This window comes from Chinchilla lanigera, unplaced genomic scaffold (assembly GCF_000276665.1).
Source record: "Chinchilla lanigera isolate Chin_1 unplaced genomic scaffold, ChiLan1.0 scaffold00123, whole genome shotgun sequence".
In the NCBI taxonomy this organism is placed as follows: domain Eukaryota; kingdom Metazoa; phylum Chordata; class Mammalia; order Rodentia; family Chinchillidae; genus Chinchilla; species Chinchilla lanigera.
In genome coordinates, this window is record NW_004955524.1 from 1,416,854 (window position 1) to 1,434,746 (window position 17,893).

The 17,893-nt window shown below is 52.4% G+C and overlaps 1 protein-coding gene across 1 annotated transcript; it reads right to left on the reverse strand.

Moving 5' to 3' along the window:
• Positions 1-2,207: 2,207 nt before the first annotated feature.
• Positions 2,208-15,261, reverse strand: Tpm4 (tropomyosin 4; the record flags this gene model as incomplete). Its single annotated transcript, XM_013507272.1, is given in 7 exon segments — positions 2,208-3,618; positions 8,466-8,535; positions 8,613-8,675; positions 10,354-10,429; positions 11,589-11,659; positions 12,181-12,298; positions 15,128-15,261. Coding segments are annotated over 7 exon segments (615 nt in total), but the record flags the coding sequence as incomplete, so codon positions are not given.
• Between the last annotated feature and the right edge of the window lie 2,632 nt (positions 15,262-17,893).

The window sequence follows — 17,893 nt, forward strand, 5'->3', positions numbered from 1 at the left end:
CACACTGCACGGTACTTACTCCAGGAGGCCAGCAAGGAGGGTCACGAGTTCAAGCCCAGCCTGAGCGACTCCGCAAGACCCTGCCTCAAAAAGTGCCGAACGGGCGGGGGATGCGGCTCAGTGAGAAGGGCGGGGGTTCCACCCCCACACGCGGGGCAGCCAGGTGGGTACTACTCTCTGGTTTTATGCCGAGAAGACCAACGCCATAAGTTACGTGACCTTCCCAGGTCCCAGAGCGGGAAGTTTTTTGGACTCAGACTGCCACGCTTCACAGGCCGAGAGCTGATCGCCGCCGTTTCCAGCCCCGCAGACGCGGTTCGGTCTCTTCTGGGCCATCAGAGGAGCCGCAGGGCTGAGCTAAAGGTGGGCTGAAAGCGGGCCGCCTCTCCTCCTCCTTCCCCTCCGGCTCGGGCTTTGCTTCATCCCAGAGCCTTCAGCGGCTTTCCATCCTCAGCCCCTGTGCTGTTCGATACGCTCGGCCGCCTTCTCGCAAACCCCTTTGCCCTGCTATGCTGCCCATTTTATGTGCATGTTACTTCTGCCACCTCACTTCCCCCTGAGTGGCTTGTCAGAGCCCACAGCAGCCTTCTGGGGGATTTCTGTTCCTCCTGTAAACGTTGCTGCTCCTCACGGTTCCTTGTCTGTGTTCTCCCTTCTGGGTGACCTCACTCCTGTGGCTTCCAGTGTCTCCATGCCGAGATGCTGTTTCCTATCCACTTTTCCAGTGATTCCCCCATGTTTCCCTCCTTTCTGGACATTTGCCTTTGGATTTGCCAAAGAAAGTTCAAACGCAGCATGTCCACAACTCAACTCATCTGTCCAGGCTCACTTCTCATTCTTTTCTCGGTGAAACCTAACAACAGTTTTGGACACCTTTCTGTGATCTCCCCTATCCTGGTTCTCATAGAGAGCTTGAGACTCTAGCTTCTGAATCTTGCTTTTCTGTCTTCGTTGCGGCACTCTGATCATCACATTTCTCTACGGGTCCCTCTGACCACTGACTTCCGCTAACCTAGGTGCTGCCCTGCAGTACGCTCGCTGTAGAATATTTATCGGTGGGCTCTCAGCGCAATAAAAAAATCTTTACCTGTGTGCAGTGCCCCTCACAACCTCGGCCTAACCTCACACTCCACAGGTCGGTTAACAGTGAACACTTTATAGTAAGTGCTGAGGCACAAGCGTGACTACAACACTATCTGGGATTAGATTATAACCCAAGGAGGGTGGGCAGGAGAAAAGAGGTACATAAAGGAGAACTTCAGCCTAGCAGTGGTGCGGGAGATGGAGAAGAATTTACTTTGACTCCACAGTGAACTAACAGGAAGTGTCTAATGATAGCTGATAACAGAGAGTTGTTTGCACACTGTATTCTTATTTTAAAGGTTTTCATTTCTCTTTCTGATTCTTTACTTCCCCTCCCCAAGGTAAGATCTTGAAGCCAAGTATCAGCAGTTACGGTAGTGAAACTATAGACTTTCACATTCTCTTTAAACTCCTAGTCACCCAGTCAGCTTAACTTTAGGATCACTTCTTTTTGAGCAGTACTTCCCTCTTGTCCAATGCAGTCATGACCTTGGATTGTTGAAACATTTTCCCAACTTGCCTTCCCGCCTGTTGTCTGCTTGACTCTAGTCCTTCCAGAAAGTGAACGCTAAGTGGCTTTTCCTAATTTATTTCAGTTTTTCAGTGTTCTCTACTCTTGACCCATTTAGGTTGTCGCTAGTTTGGACTCAGCCCTACTTTCCACTTTTTCCACTTCTGCTTTTTTTTTTTTGAACTGAGGTTTCACCCAAGGCTTCACACATGTGAGGTAAGTGCGTTTCCACTGAGCTACATCTCTGCCCCCTGCTTTGTCTCACAGGTACAGCACACATCCTTATCCAGGCAGGCCTGGTATTTCCCAAACTTAGGCAGTGCACAGCATCTTCCTTGTTCTTACCGTAAGAAACTCCTACTCATCCTTCACAGCGCGGCTCAGGCAGGACTAGGGAGGACAAAGGACAGGTGCTTTTGAGTTACTTGAGGCCAAGAGCGCTCATCTGCAATATGGAGATCATAATCCTTTTATCATGAAGTCACAGTATAAAGCAAATATGTAACATTTGGTAAGTTTTTGGCACAGTTATCTTGTCTTTGCGTCCCCATTAACATTTGTTGAACCAAAATGCATTGTATGTCCCCACAAATTCTAAAATTCACACAAGTGGTAGTTTCTGTAAAAATTTATTTGACCAAAATGTAGAAAAAGTGATATACTATTACATATGATACAGTTGCAAGAATCTAAAGAAGAGTATGAATTTTATTCAGTTGCACAATTCGCTAGTGTATCTCCTGGTAGTGTGATGCTTAATAAATAGGAGTGAGGGGCAGGGGACTCAGTTAAGCTAGAAGAGGGGTGGCTTTTGGTCAGAATTGTAAACTGGAATTGGCCCCCACACTGCTGGGGAATATGGAATGTTTCAGCTCTGAGATGTTAACTGAGAAAGCAAAAAGTACAAAACCAACATGTGCAGCTCCTGCCTACAAAATTCTCCATATCCAGTTGAATCAGGAGTTTTGGAACTTTTAGTAACTTGGTCCCGAAGAAGGAATTCAAGTCCTAGCTAAGAAAATCTTCCATTTGTCGTTCCCTGAAGTGCAGAGATGAAGCTACACCAATTACTTTTTGATGTCTACTTTGCTGCCCCGTGTTTTTAATAGAAAGCAATTCTTTTGCTCAGTTTCTTGATGGCCAGCAGTCACCTGAATATGGCTGAGCTGGACAGGATTAAATACCACATTCCTGCCGAGTGTACGGCCTCACATCAGAACAGACAAGCGTGGGCCGTTGTTAGAGGGACCCACTCATCAGACAACCACATTAGAATGAAATATGTGGAAGAGCGTAGCGTTCAGGATGTGTCCAGAAAAGACTTGAGTAAATATTATGACCATTTCCCGGGCATTCTCGTGCTGACGGCTCGGAGGATGTTTGTTCTGCAGTGGAGCATGGAGAAGGGCCAGGATGACTAGGTTAATCTAGCTGTGGTTTACGACTTCCCACAACAGCCCTGTTTTATTTTTTTGCTCTGGATGGAAAATCCCCATCATTTTACTGTGATGGTCCCTAACCTCCTGTTGTTCGGCCAGGGGGGACCCAGAGAGTTCATATTCTTCAGCATTTAAAACCCACTACGAGATACCAGAGGCTGTTTTGAAAGTGTGGGATTGGATTCTCCCAGAAAGCAGACCTCAGTCTCGAGAGTGTGCTCAATATGAAATACCCTGCCTACCTTAGGAATAAATGCAACTTAAAGGTAAAAATAGAGCTCAAAAAGCCGGTGCCATTCAGAAAGAAAAAAAGGGGGAGAAGGAGTTAGATTTAACTGGTGCCCAAAGCATCTCTGATATAAAATATTTGGTCATGTATTCATAATTGGCTTGACATTTCCAGCAAAGCGAAGACGTGATAACAAAAGAAACTTCTTACAAGGCAAAGAGAATGACACGGAGCGCTGGAGTTTCTCTCAGAACAAGACTCTTCCGTTTCTGGTTATATACAGTTAAGTTCGTTTAGTGTCTGATCCAGTGTCTGATGTAAGCCCACGTTCTCTTCTTTGGCCTGGGCAAGTTTTTCTGGACGGGATTAAGAGAGAAGGGAAAAGTGAGTAAGCATCCTTGCTAAACAGAAGAAAAAAAAGTTTCTAAAATAAACTTCCACACTGACAAAGTGAAAGTCACAATACAGAAAGTATTTTTCATTTTAATTTCAGCAGAACAAGATGGGATAACAGGGGCCAAAAACCAAAATTTGAAGTCAGAGTTGCGAGGTAAAATACAGGGTTACCTTGTTAAATAGAATTTCAGATAAACTACAAATAGTATTTTAGAATAAGTATGTCCCAAATGTTGCATGAGATATACACAGGCAAAAAATATTATTCTTTGCTTGTCTGAAATTCAGATTTAACTCAGTGTCTTATATACTTTCATTGGCTGAGTCTGGGAACCCTAGAGTCAGAGCACCTGTGTTTAAACTCTAGCTGTGCCACTGAGGTAAGCCATTTAATTTTTCTAGGGCTCAGTTTCTCCCATTTTGTCAAAAGGGTGGAATAGTACCAGTGGATGATACAGATGTTATGAAGGACAGAAGAGAAATACTTCAGGACACACACGTTACACAAACTTAAGATTGTAGTATGTGGGTGACTTAATAAAATTTCCCCCTAATGCCAGTTATTAGTTCCTGATGTTTTGATAGGAAAATGTAATCCCACAGCCCATCTTTCCTATGGAGCTGCTCGGAATGGCTACTTCAATTCCAGGCATACTTGTGTCATCGTGCCGGTGTATCCACACCAGTCAAGTCCATCTCTGGTAAATGTGACATGACTGAAATTAAAACCAGACTATATTTGCAGGCATGTTTTTCAGTGATTGAGCTGATAAAACAAACTAAAAAAAGAGCCATGACAAAGCATGAGAAAGGACTGGTTTGCGGTGAGGGATGGCAGATAAGGGACTAGGCCAAGAGTCATTAAAATACTGGAAGGAAAGTAAAATGCCTCAATGCCTTGTACACTATGATATGAATAGCCTGGAAATTTTCTGAGAGGTGCAAAAAATTTTGCATGCTTCTATGTGGTAATCTGAACAACTGATCTGAAGACAGCAACATGCAATATAACAACCATTGCTGAATTCCTATCAACTTGTTTTGTGTAATTGTGCATCGTTTCTAGTTTTTTTATTATTTTTAAATTCTCTTTAAAAGAATTTTTTGAAGCTGGGTGTGGTGGCGCACACCTGTAATCTCAGCACTCGGGAGGCTGAGGCAGGAGGATCGTTGCGAGTTCGAGACCAGCGTGGGCTACAAAGTGAGCTCAAGGCCAACCTGAGCTGCACAGCGAGACCCTGTCTCAAAAAAGACAGAAAAAAATTTTTAAAAAATTGGAGAAGTTGGCTGCCTTTTACTACACCTGTGGAACCTTTAATTTGAGAAGGTACCTAAGAAAAATCACTGGACATGTAATCCCTCCATTTGAGAGGCTGAGGCACGCGAATCAGCACAAGTTTGAGGCTAGTCTGGGCTACACAGTGAGTTCAAGGCCAGCCTAAACTACATAGCGAGACCCCATCTCAAAAAACAAACAAAACCTAGTGATCTGTACCTATGGAGATGTTCAGAAATGCTGTGAGCTGCATTCTCTATCACCTGGTCATCAAATCCTCACAATTTCTGAGGGTTACACCTTTATTTTTTAATTTTCTTGGGGACTGGGAATCAAACTCAGGATCCTGTGCTTGCCAGGCAGGCGCTTGTGCCGCTGAGTTATATCCCTGGCCCCTCACCTTGATTTTTGAGGAAAGCTAAGCAGTTTGTTCAAGGTTGAGCAGGCCAAATGTAGAGCTAGGATTCCAACGCAGGTCTCTTGACTACAGACCCTAAACTCATTTCACCCTGTCATCTGCATTCTCTGGTATCTATTCTGTTAGTTTGCCTGAGAGGAAGTAACTTTCCCTCAAAGTGTTAGCTGACCTTGAAAGTTGTGTCAAGGCTCAGAGATTATCAACTCCATGGCATTAATCTTTGTAAATGAAGTTCCATTTTGGTGCTTAGCTAAGTAGAATGACTGGATAGGCAAGGCTGGATAGATATTTCAAAGGGTGGAGGCTACAGAGGTCTGGAAAAATCCCAGGAACAAACAGAAACCACGGCCTAGATAGTGTGCAGTCATTCCAAGGGCATATGTGAGGTACCTTGGCACTGGTTTGTGCAATAGTTTAGAGCAAGTATGGTAGATAGGAACAGAGCGAGGTTGGAGATGGAAAGTTATAGGTAGTTTAGGAGAAATGTATTTTGGAGGAATGAATAAAAACTTGGGACAGAGGTTCTCCATCTGAATTTAAACAAAAAGCAACTATAGGGTGATGAAAAACAAGGTACTGGGTGTGGAGACACACCCCTTTAATCCTGGCACTCAGGAGGCTGAGGCAGGAGGATCATGAGTTTGAGGACACCCTGAACGATGTAGCAAGATCCTGTCTCAAAAAAAAAAAACAACAAAAAACAAAAGGTATATTGACCAAAATGTGATCTAATTGGAGATTTGATGCCATTTCCAAATTTGGTGGGTAGTCTGGGAGAGGTGACTTGGACATCAAACTGTCAGTGTTTTGGGAATAATCTGAGGTGGTAGTGGGTGGGCTACAGGACAGAACTCAGTATTTTGAGTTTTGAATTTGAAACCTGAATTATATTGGACAAATCCATCAGTTCTTGAGTCGCTTTAAACATGAACTTTGAACCACCAGACAACTTCACGCATTCCTACTATAAACCAGTGTCCTGGAGAATGTGAAGGGAGACAGCGGTTCGTGTCTCTGGCCACTCTGGAATTTAGGGAAAAAAAAAAAATCACCTTGCTGCTTTGACATCGTAACAGTTCTGACTCCCTTCCCCTGCTATGTTCTTGGATTCCTTGTGCAGTTTTCTAAGAGCAGGGTCTGGAGATGACTCTCCCTGTGAACTTCCTCCCAGGCCTGGGGGCCTGGACAACGTCCCGCAGACAATGAAGACGAGAGGAACCGCAGTCACCGTTCAGAGCGTAACAGAGAAGACACATGAGAGAAGGGATAAGAACAGGAAGTGCCCTTGCCGCCATTTGAATCCAGAGCCGGAAACTGCATTCAAGGAGAGCCTCGTTGGGCACACAGGCCTGCTGGTTTCTACAGGTTCTGCCGAGCACTCAGCTGCCTGAGAGGTCTGGAGGGATGAGGCTCCATTCAAAATGATTTCTATTTAAGGAAAAACTATTGGCATGGAGAAGCAGTCAGCTAATGCCACATTTGGGAGCCTGTGCCAAATTGGCTTTGTCTTCACGTCTTAGAAAAGAATGAAGTAGGCATCATTTTCCTTTTTGTGATGAGCTCCTCTGAGAGGAGAGAAAGCCAACCATCCACTTTGGGTTCCAGCCATGGTCAAAGGCGGCAAGCAGAACACGAGAGACACAGAGGATGTTAGGATGAGGGCAGCCTGACTTAATTTCAGTCACAGGGTCACAGACACATCAGAGAGCTTGACAGATCAAACCGGGGGCAGGAAACTGGAGCTCCAGAAACCCACAGGAGTGGAGGCACCATGGGGAGAAAGCACAGTTCAGTACGGATAGCACCTAGGGCAGCACCCTGAGGCCTCTGAGAGAGAGGTCATGTCATCAAGAGCATGGTCCAGCTGCTCGATGACAGCTTCGTGCTTGAGTTTCAGAGCACGTAGCTCGTCTAGAGGGCGGAAGTACCCCGGAGAAAGCTGGGAAGGACAGGTACAGGGAGTGTTGAATGGAGAGTCACAGATGAGCAGCAAGAGGAAGACAACAGAGAGCAGGGTGTGGTGGCGCGTATCTGCAATCCCAGCACTTGGGAGGCTGAGGCAGGAGGATCCCTGTGAGTTCAAGGCCAGCCTGTACTACATAGTGAGACCCTGTCTCAAAAACAAACAGAAAAAGCCAAGAAAACAAAGCATGAACTAGGAGAAAGTATGTTCTGTGTGCAACAAATGAAAACAAAAGGGGATCTATGGAGTGATTTCTAAGTGGTTTGAGATACTGCGAGGCGTTAGCTATGACAAACCTTTAAAAGAACGGTGACTAGGAATGGCCAGAGCTTCCTCCCAACCACCGCGGGACCCCCGGTTACTTCTGACTTCCAGTGTCTTCACTCGACTCGAAGGTTACAGTGTGGAATTAGCGCACTTTCCCTTATAGGGAAGCTCCACTTCCCACGTAAGCACAGGGACAAATCGTCTTTGACATCATAACAGTTCTGACTCCCTTCCCCTGCTACGTTCTTGGATTCCTTGTGCAGTTTTCTTTTTTTTTTTTTTTTTTGCGGTACTGGGGATTGAACTCAGGACCTTGTGCTTGCCAGGCAGGCACCTGTGCCACTGAGCTAAATCCCCAGCCCCCTTGTGCAGTTTCCTAAGAGCAGGGTCTGGAGATGAATCTCCCCGTGAACTTCCTCCCAGGACTTTTGCACCCTTTCTGGGTGAGACAGGCAGGCTGGGAGATTGCGTTTTAACCCCAAGTTTGTGGAATTTCCCGGCCATATCAAGAAAAACACAGGGCAGAATGTTTATAATTGGAACACTTCAGGAAATGCTGGGTTGTGCGGGGCACCAACCAGACTTGCAGCAGAGTCTTAAATTACCCTTGTCTGTACATTCCCTATCTTTCCATGTTCTCATACTGTGATAAGCTTCCAGCTCCCAGGGAGAGAGATCTGTAAAAATGCAAGGCATCTCTGAAATGAGCAAGCTGAAGGAAGGTCTACAGACTTCCTCATTCTGCATTTTACTTTCCTTAGGCCAACAAAGCCCAACTCAGCCCCTGCAAGGGGGTGAGGCCCCACCCCAACCCCGAGGCTGTCACACGGGTGTGTGTGTGTGTGTGTGTGTGTGACAGACAGACCGACAGACGTTTCCGTACCTTCCAGGTCATCAATGGTCTTTTCCAGCTTTGAAACCGTCCTCTCTGCGAACTCAGCGCGGGTCTCAGCCTAGAGACAGAAAGAGTCAGCGCCACGGCCCCAGGGCGTGCCCCGGGCAACTAGCCAGCTAGGTGCGGCCCACTCACCTCTTTCAGTTTGTCAGACAGAAGTTTAATTTCTTCTTCATATTTATCCTCCTTTTCAGAATACTGTGGGAGAAAGCCAAGCGCGGCTTTAGAACAAGGAGGAACAAACAGCCCAGGAGGAGGCACAGCGCCTGTGCAGGACGTGCGTGTGAAGGACTGACACGGCCTCTGCCGCTGAGCAGAGGAGGCTCCTTCTGGGCAGAAGCGCGGCAGTGCGCTCCGCGGGGCCCAGACTGTGTTTCCCGTCCCTCCCCAGGGTGCCCGCCCCCTCTGAGCGTTCTGTGGCCTCCCACCTTCCAGCCTTGTCCACGCACGTGCTCCCCAGCACCCTGTCCCCGTCCTGTGACTCCTGTCAGACAGCCCACGTGTCTCGGAGTTCTCACCCCGGGTTACTGTGGCGGCCATCTGTGAGCTGCCTGCCACGGCCAGCTGTGGTAAAGGGCACCACACCTACTGTTCCTGAATCCCACTTTCCAGATGGCGCAAGGATAGCGGAAAGGCTGAATGCTTTGTCTTGGGTCACGTGGCTACTAAGTGACAAAGCTTTGATGAGAACGTGGAGTCAGACTCAGGTATCTGGATTTTGTGCTTCGGGCTATCATCACATAGGTGGCTTAAAAAAAAAACCTTCAGTGCTGGGGACGGAGCCCAGGGCCTTGCGCGGGGCACCCAAGTGCGCTGCCACTAAGCTACACTTCCAGCCCTTAATAGCTTTTTTAAAAAAAAAGTCACCTCCTTGATGACGTTTCCCAGTTTTGCAAGATCTGCGTTGTACTCTAACGCACTTTATTATTGTCAATCTGCCACTAGACGAGGTTCCGGCTCTTTAGGAGCAGCTGTGTGACCACCACAACATCTCTCTGACACGCACACACGGACCGCGTTTGCTCATCACTCATGCTTGTAAACTAAGGACAGCAGGCTCAGTGCTGCGGCCAGGGACACTGCTCTCAACGAGGCAGAAGACAGGCCGGCAAGGAAGGCACAACACTGGTCGCGGTAAGTGCCGTAGGGCTGGGGCCGAGTGCACTTGCTTAGCATGCAGGAGCCCTGGGTTCCGTTTCCAGTACCCAAAAGTAAGTAAGCTCATCACAGGAGAAGGAGATGGGACCACACCAGAGAGCGCCCGGAAGGTCCTTTCCCGGGTCAGAGACCGGGGAGGGGCCTCTGAAGGAGCGAAGAGTCAGCAGAGGCATAAAGAATGAATATAGGGTTCCCAAGCAAAGCGACACGCGACGGCCACGCCATGCGGGGCTGAGTGAACAGCAGGGTCAGAGAATGAAGTGACGGCCAGGCGTGGGGGCGCACGCCTGTAATCCCAGCACTCGGGAGGCTGAGGCAGGAAGACTGCTCTGACTTCAAGGCCAGCCTGAACTGCACAGTGAAACCCTGTCTCAGACAAAAGAGAGAAAGAACATTCCAAAACGCAAAAAGGGGTGAGGGCTAGAGCTCGGTGGTAGAGCACTTGCCTCACCCGGGTAAGGCCCTGGATTCAATCATACATACATTAGAAAAAGCAAAAAAAGGCACTAAGACCCCATGGAAAAGGTTGCCTGAGCCTTGTTAACAAATCCAGCCCCTGGCCAGCTCTCTCTGTAGGGGGAAACCCTGGCTCCTGGCACCACAGCTACTGTTTACAAATGAAGGTCAGATTGCTGATACCCTGGCATGTTCTGAGTAACTGGGCCAGAGGAGAGAAGAAGCCTAGCAAGTCTCCTCGCGACTCAGGCCAACCACCAACCTTCTCCGACGCAGCCTCGAGAGACTTCAGGTTGTTAGTGACATTCTTGAGTTCTTCTTCCAGGTCGCCGCATTTTCTGCACAAAGACAAAGGATCTGGGTGTCTTGTCTTCCCTACAGGAGGCAGTTCCCTTAAAAAAAAAGTCTGCAAAAGGAGAAGCCTCTGCTGCCCAGGGCCTCCAGAAGGAATGTGGGAAAAAATGTTAATGGATTTTTCTGAGATGAAACGTTGTGTACTTAGCAAATCCCTCTCATACCAGCGAGAGGCAAGGCAGGCTGAGAGCACTTGGAAGGTGCACAAAATACTGCTGGGCTTTTGCCAAGGGAGGGGCGGCAGGGACTCGGGGAATCTGTGACGGATGAGGCCGGAAGGAGTAAGCATGAGATCGAGCGCAGGAGGCTGGCAGTCAGCAATCGGAGTTCACACGGACACCGGGAAGCAAGCCCCGGGAAGCAAGCCTGGGGCGGACTTGTGAAACCAGATCCCCCTTGGCACTGCAGGGTGCTCTGCGGAGCTGGATGCCTCCAAGGCCAAGGAAAGAGGTGTTTGGTTTGTTGGAGCTTGCAGAATTCTGGTCAAGCCTGCCCCACGCCCCCAGGAATGTCACAGCCCAGCACTGACGTGGTTGAGTGTTGCAACACCAGGCGGGCAGCCTGCCCCGCACTGACCATTGATCTGTCACGATGGGATGGCCTGTTGGGCGTGAGGGCACATGCCTGTCATCCTAGCTACTCAAGTGGCTGAGGCAGGAGGATCACCAGTTCAAGCCCAGCCTGGGCGACTTGGACTTTTTTTTGTTTGTTTTTTGAGTCAGGGTTTTGCTATGCAGTTTAGGCTGGCTTGAACTCACGGCGATCCTCCTGCCTCAGCCTCCCTAGTGCTGGTATTACAGGAGTGAGTCACCACGCCTGGCTGTGACTTGGGACCCTTTCAAAAAAGCCTCGAGATGGCCTTTCTGAGGAAACAGGACTCCGGGCTTCTCTACTGTCACGCGTCCTGCCTATTTTCCAACATCTTCGTCAGAAGAGAACACACTGGCAACACTTCGCAGGGCAGCGAAGGGCAAACTGTAGGCACCTCTGTCGGCCACGGAAGCAAAGCAAAGGGATGCGCCTGAGTCCCCGATGCCCGTCTGCCCACGTGAGCAGAGACCCGGGCCAGTCTTCCTAACACACCCAGCTCCCTCCTCCACCCGGGGAGTGAGCTGGGCCCTGCTCGGACTCGGCGACACTCACAGTTCCGACACCTCTGCTCGCTCCTCTGCCCTTTCCAGCTCGCCCTCCAGGATGACCAACTTCCGAGCCACCTGTGGAGACAGCACGGCCGGCCAAGGTGACCCCACCACCCAGCATCCGCTGGAGGCCCTCCCCGTGCAGATGGCAGCACCACAGCCACACCCGCACCACGGGCCCCAGGCGGCTTCCGGTGCGTCCCTCAACTTGGGGGCCGGCGGGAATCAGAATCGAAATCCTCCTCAGGCCCCAGCAGTGAGGCAGCCGAGAGGCAAGGAACAGCGGAACCCCAGAGGCGGGCAGAAGAGGGACGGAGGAGTCACCCTGCGGACCACGCTGCTTGGGCCAGTCTTGCCAGGCTGGGCCACAGGACACAGCTGTGGTTCAGCTGGTTCCCCCCAGGTTAGACCAGGGTCACGGGGCCTTTTGGCACGACGCAAGACAGTTTCCTAGCCAAGTGGGCGTCTCTGGAAAAACAGATGTGCACACAGGACAGCTGACCAGCAGCAGGGCTTCCTTCAGGCTGCCCCGGGCCTTCCTATCGGCCGCTCCACGTCCTCCCGCTTCCTGCCGCCCGCATCCGCCAGCCCCTCACCTCCTCGTATTTGCGGTCGGCCTCTTCGGCGATGTGCTTGGCCTCTTTGAGCTGCAGCTCCTGGATCTCCATCTTCTCCTCGTCTTTCATGGCCCGGTTTTCTATCACCTTCATCCCTCTGCGGACAGCAAGCGTATCGTCACCCCGGCACGCACAGACCCCCACCCCGCTCTGGACCCTTCTGTCAACTTCCGGAGCGGGTCTTGCTGCCACAGCGGAGCTCTGGTGACGCTGCCATCAAGACCCCACTGGCTGTTCCAAGCTCTGTAACCTCCACAACCGCCCATGAAGTGGGCCGTGACCACCACACGCGGACGAGGAACCAAGGCGCGAAGGGGTCGGCAGTTTGCTCCGGTTACAGAGCGAGCAACCCTGGTGGTTTGGTGGCGGAGTCGGGCGCTCTCAGCCGGCTCCCAGCTTGGGAGCAGCAGTGGGTTCTATTGCAGTGGGGCCTGTAAAGGGTCGCAGAAGGCTTTGCAGAAGAGGTGATGTCGATACTAGGCTTATCCAAGGGCAAGTAGGAGCCCGACACACCCAAGAGCACGCACGCTTGGGGAGCAGCACGGGGGTCAGGGTGCTGGGCCAGAGGCTGGGATGTGCGAGGCCGGAGTTTGTGCTGAGCGAGGGGACGGGAACACTGGCGGGTTTTACAAACGGAGGGGGCAGAGGAAGACAGACGGTAGGTTGGCTGCAGTGGGAAGTGAGGGACTGGGGTGGACAGAGCCTTCCCAACTTGGCTACACCCCCAGCCCAAGCTTTCTGAGCCCCGATGTGCCCCTGCCAAGTAGAAAAGTCCACACCTAACTCCATGTGCTGGGTCACCGTCAAAACACACAGACGGGGGGCTGGGGATTTAGCTCAGAGGCACAGCGCCTGCCTGGCAAGCGCAAGGTCGTGAGTTCGATTCCTGGTACAGGAAGAAAAACAAAACAAAACAAAAAAAAACACACAGAAACTGGAAACACCCCATGTCATTACCTTCAGGGCTACATATACCCATAAGGTATGTATGAAATGTAAATGTATTTTTTAGACTTGGTCCCATCCTTAAGGAGTGCTCATTATCGACATGTAAATACTCCAAAATCTGGAGAGAAAAAAGTAAAGTCTGAAATACTTCCAGTCCAGGAGTTCTGGATAAGGGAGTCTCAGCCAAGAGAGGGATGTGGAGTCTGGACTAAAGTAGGTCTGCCCAACTTGGAAAGGACAGTAATAGTGTCCTGGAGACGCTGACAGCCGGACCTCTTACAACACAGCTGGCTGAGCATGAAGCAAGGCTGCTTTGGCTTCTTGAACTACTAGGGGTGGAACAGGCAAGATCATCGAGCTCCCACGAAGAGCCCAGCTCAGAATAATGTCTCATCAACATGTAGCATTCTTTTTTTTTTTTTTTTTGAGGCATGGTCTCACTATGTAGCCCAGGCTGGCCTTGGACTCATGGTGATCCTCCTGCCTCAGCCTCCCAAGTGCTGCGATTACAGATGTGCCCACCATGCCTATGTATCATTCTTGCTGCTGTTTTCAATTTGATAAATATTTCCATCTGGACCGTCACTGTCACTCCCGGCCAGCCATCAAAATGCCCTTCCCATCGGCACAAGGCCTCAGCTTCGGCACATGAGCAAGCTTGCAGCATGTTTATTGTTGGAAGAATCCTTATAATACTCAAGAAAGCAAAGTGCTTTGCCCAGCTGGGTGCCGTGGTGTACATCTATGGTCCCTTGGTGTACTTGGGAGGCCGAGGCAGGAGGATGGCTTGGGCCTGGCAGTTTGAGACCAGCCTAGGTAACGAACACACTGAGACCCCATCTCAAAAACAAATGGACCTGCCCAAGCGGCAGTGGTAGGGTTTGAATCTAGGTCCTCCTGCTGAAGTGTAGAACTTTCTACTGAGACGCAGCAATCTCCAGCAAAGGCCCCTGGCACTATGACGCAATCAAGAGAGCGGCCTGCCAGGCTCTCGGTGTGTCACCTGGGAGGTCCTCAAGGTGCGGCATCCCACCAGGCTGGTCTGACCACAATCACGAGCAGCAGTTGGTCCAGGCCCCAGGCAGGGCCACCAGTGCCCGGCAGGGTCCTTCACACAGCCCTGTGGCTTCCTGAGCCGCCATCTTGTCGCCGTTACTCCTCCCCTGCCCCCGACGAAGGGGCTGAAACAGCCGGGGCAGGTGCCGCTGCCTCCACCCCGCTTGGGAAACTCGATCTCGTGAGCCCCTTGTTCACCTAGCTTACGGGCACAGCCCCACAACCAGAAGTTAACCCTCCGGAGGATTCTCAGGGAAACCTCAGTGAATGGGTCGAGCGAGAACTCTGAGCGATGGGAGAAACGCGGTGACCCCTGGCCCGGCCCACACCATCGCCACACAAGGAGCCCATTTAGCAGGACAGAGGCCGCAGCTTCCGCGTACACAATCTCCCCTCAGTCCTCCAGAGCCGCTGCGGCCAGAGAACAATCCGGCGCCCAGGGACAGAGCAGCCGGTGCAGACCCAGATCCGGCACCGATGCGAGTACGCCGACGGCGCTGCCTTGCACGTGTCCCCAGCACAGCGGTTACCCCGTGAGCCCACAGCACAGGCAGCTCTACACAGACGGCCCGCTTCCGTTTCCGTCCCCTCCCCTCTTACTTCCCAAGCTGGGAACTGAACCCGGGTCTTTGCGATGATCTACATCCCAGACCTTTTTAAAGTTTTTCTTGAGAGACAGGCTCCCACTTAAGTCACTAAGTTGCCCAGGTTGGGCTCAAACCTGTCATCTTCCTGCCTCAGCCTCCCAGCATGCTGGGGAGTACAGGCGTGCGCCACCACACCTGGCTCATCTCCCCTTTTCCGCGTCACTCTGACAACTGCTGTGTGAAGGAGCGGTAAGGGGGCCTCAGGACGGCAGCACTTCCCAAACCCACCCTCGCGGACACTGCCTGTGTTGTGCCCGGGCCGGGGGCGTCCTTACCTCTCGCTCTCATCCGCAGCCTTCTCTGCCTCCTCCAGCTTCTGGAGGGCTGTGGCCAGGCGCTCCTGAGCCCGGTCCAACTCCTCCTCCACAAGCTGGATGCGCCGATTGAGAGCCGCCACATCTCCTTCAGCCTGGAGGGGTCGGAGGCGCAGGCAGGTTAAAGGGGAGCAGGTGGCCCGCAGCAGGCGCGCAGCTGCGCCGTAACGCCCAGCCAGCCCCGCCGCTGGGAGGAACCCGCACGACCCTCTCTGCAGCGAGCACAAAGCCCGGCACGAGCACAGTGGGAACAGCCATCGGTCCAGGACGGGCGCGAGCCAGGTCTCGTCAACACAGGAGCGACGAACCCGCGCACTTAGCACACGCCACCGAAAGGGCTAAAACCACGAGAGACGCAACCGCAGGCCGGACACGCGGGCGCTGGCCTCCCAGCAGCTCCTGGCGGATGCACCGCTAGGGGACAGCCAGCGCTGTTCTCTAGAGGCTAAGTGGTACCTGGCTCCGGCCCCCACCGCGGGCTTCCCAGGAAGGGCCCCGGCGCCTCGGCCCACCACGCCCACCCGCTCCGCACCCACACATCTGAGCACCAGAGAAGGGCTCAGGCCGGAAGCCTCAGGCCGCGGCCATGGATCAGCAGGGGCAGGCAGGGCGGGGGGCACCAGTCCCCAGCTCTGACTGGGAGTCGTGAGACAAAGATGGGCCAAGAGAGGGAAGAGCGCTGGGCTACAGGCCAGGACGGGGTCCGACACCGTCATTTGCTTTTTTAAAAATGTTATGTTGGAGAAGGAACCTGGGGCCTTCCCCATGCTCTAGCCAGGGTCTCGCTAAGCCGCCCAGGCTGGCCTTGAACTGCTAGCCCTCCTGCCTCAGCCTCCCTAGGAGCAAGGGTCAGAGGGCGTCGCGCGCCTGGCTTTGGCTGGCTTCTCCAGGTGTCTGCACCTACAAGGAGGAAGTGCGGGGCAGTGTGCAGAGCAGGGGCGCTGCCAGAGCGCTGAGTCAGCATCCGGTTCGGCGCGCGGTGACCGCCTGGGCCCACGCAGCACCCCCAACACGGGCGGGACCCTTCCACGGCTGTGCGCCACAGCCACCCCCACGCAGCTCGCTCGCCTCCCATGGGCACACTGAGTGCCCTGCTGCACGCAGCGGTTTGTTGAGCGACTTAGAGCTAGAAAGGACCAGCCCTCGCGCCTGCCACGCCCAGGCTCTTCCCTTCCTGTGCCTGCCCCGAGCCCTGCAGAGGCCTGAGAGTCAGGCAGGGACCCGGGGCGGCCACCTCCGGAAGGAAGGGCAGGGGATCGCGGGAGAGGTGAAGCGGGGGTAGGCCATGCCACCCTCTTCCTATCCGGACAGAGAAGGCCCTGAAGTGGGGACGGCTACAGTTAGTGGGAAGCTGGACCTTCTGCGGCAGAGTCTGCACAGCAGAAGAAAAAGTCCGTGAATGGGAGTAGAAGATCATGGCTCAAAGACACAAAGTCAGGAAGGTTTCTTAGCCCCACGGTCCCAGACCCAGACAGAGCAGATTACAAGTGTCCGGTCACCACATCCCCGCAAACACGAACGTGGAGACTCCCTGAACATCACTGACAGGATCTCTTAAGAAATGTCACTCCGCCGGGCATGGGGGCGCACGCCTGTAATCCCAGCGCTCAGGAGGCTGAGGCGGGAGGATCATAGTGAATTCGAGGCCAGCCTGGGCTACACAGGAGACCCTGCCTCAAAAGAAGAGAAACATCACTCCGACCTTCCAAATAACCAGGTCCTTTTTCTTTGTGGTGCTGGACAAGTGCTGACCACTGGGTGTGTGCACCCCCCACCCAGGGCGCCTCTCTTTAATGGCAGGAAGCCTCAACCTTTTGCATCTTCAGCACCCAGGGCAGGATGCCATGTCTTTCTCCCATGGTTTTTTTTTTTTTCAGTATAGTCATGAAATTGTGCAATGAACGTCACCATCTAATTCCAGAACAGTTTCATCAGCCCATAAAGAAATCCAGGAGCCCTCAGCAGGCAACTAATCGCTTTTAAAAAATCATACAGAGGTGCTTGACTCATGAGCTGTCTCAAAAAGAAAAACAAGAACAAAAAAGTAAGCAGCTCCCCATGCGGCGAATTCTCAGTCCCCGCAGACACGTTTTTGGCAGGTTTTGAACTGTCGGGGATGGAAAGAGCTGGGCGCTGAGCACGTAAACGTAGAAGCTGCACACACACACATATGTGTATTTCTGAAAAACTGCTAGTCCCTGGGAGTCACTCCGGGCTCCACCCCTTCCTGCAATCAAAGCCGGCCACACGCTACAAAGGATTTTCCTTATAAGGTAAAAGAGGCTCGCTAGATACATGTGGCAAGGGGCAGGAAGATGTCAGTTAATCACACAAAAATCTAAACGAAACCAGCTGTCGGGAGGCAGGCCCAGAAGTCTGCCACACGCCTGGCGCTCTCCGCGGGGCGCTCGGAGGGAGCTCTTCCCCTTGCTCGCCCTCCAATCACCGTAAGAGGTGCACGCTCTGTAAAGCGAACTTCCAAGTCGCCCCAAACTTTCCAAAAGCCGACCTCCCCGCCCCCGGACGGCCCGCTCCGGAGTCCCGGCCGGCGGCTGAGGCCATTCGGGAGCGGGGCGACTGTCCCCAGCGAGGCCTCGGGTGCGATCGGAGGGGCTGGGCCGGCGGAGCGGCTCCTGCGGGGCCGACAGGGCGCTGGGCCTCCTCCGGAGCCCGAGCAGCGTGTTCGGGCGGCGGGGGCTCGCCCGGGCCCCGAAGCGCCCCTGGGGA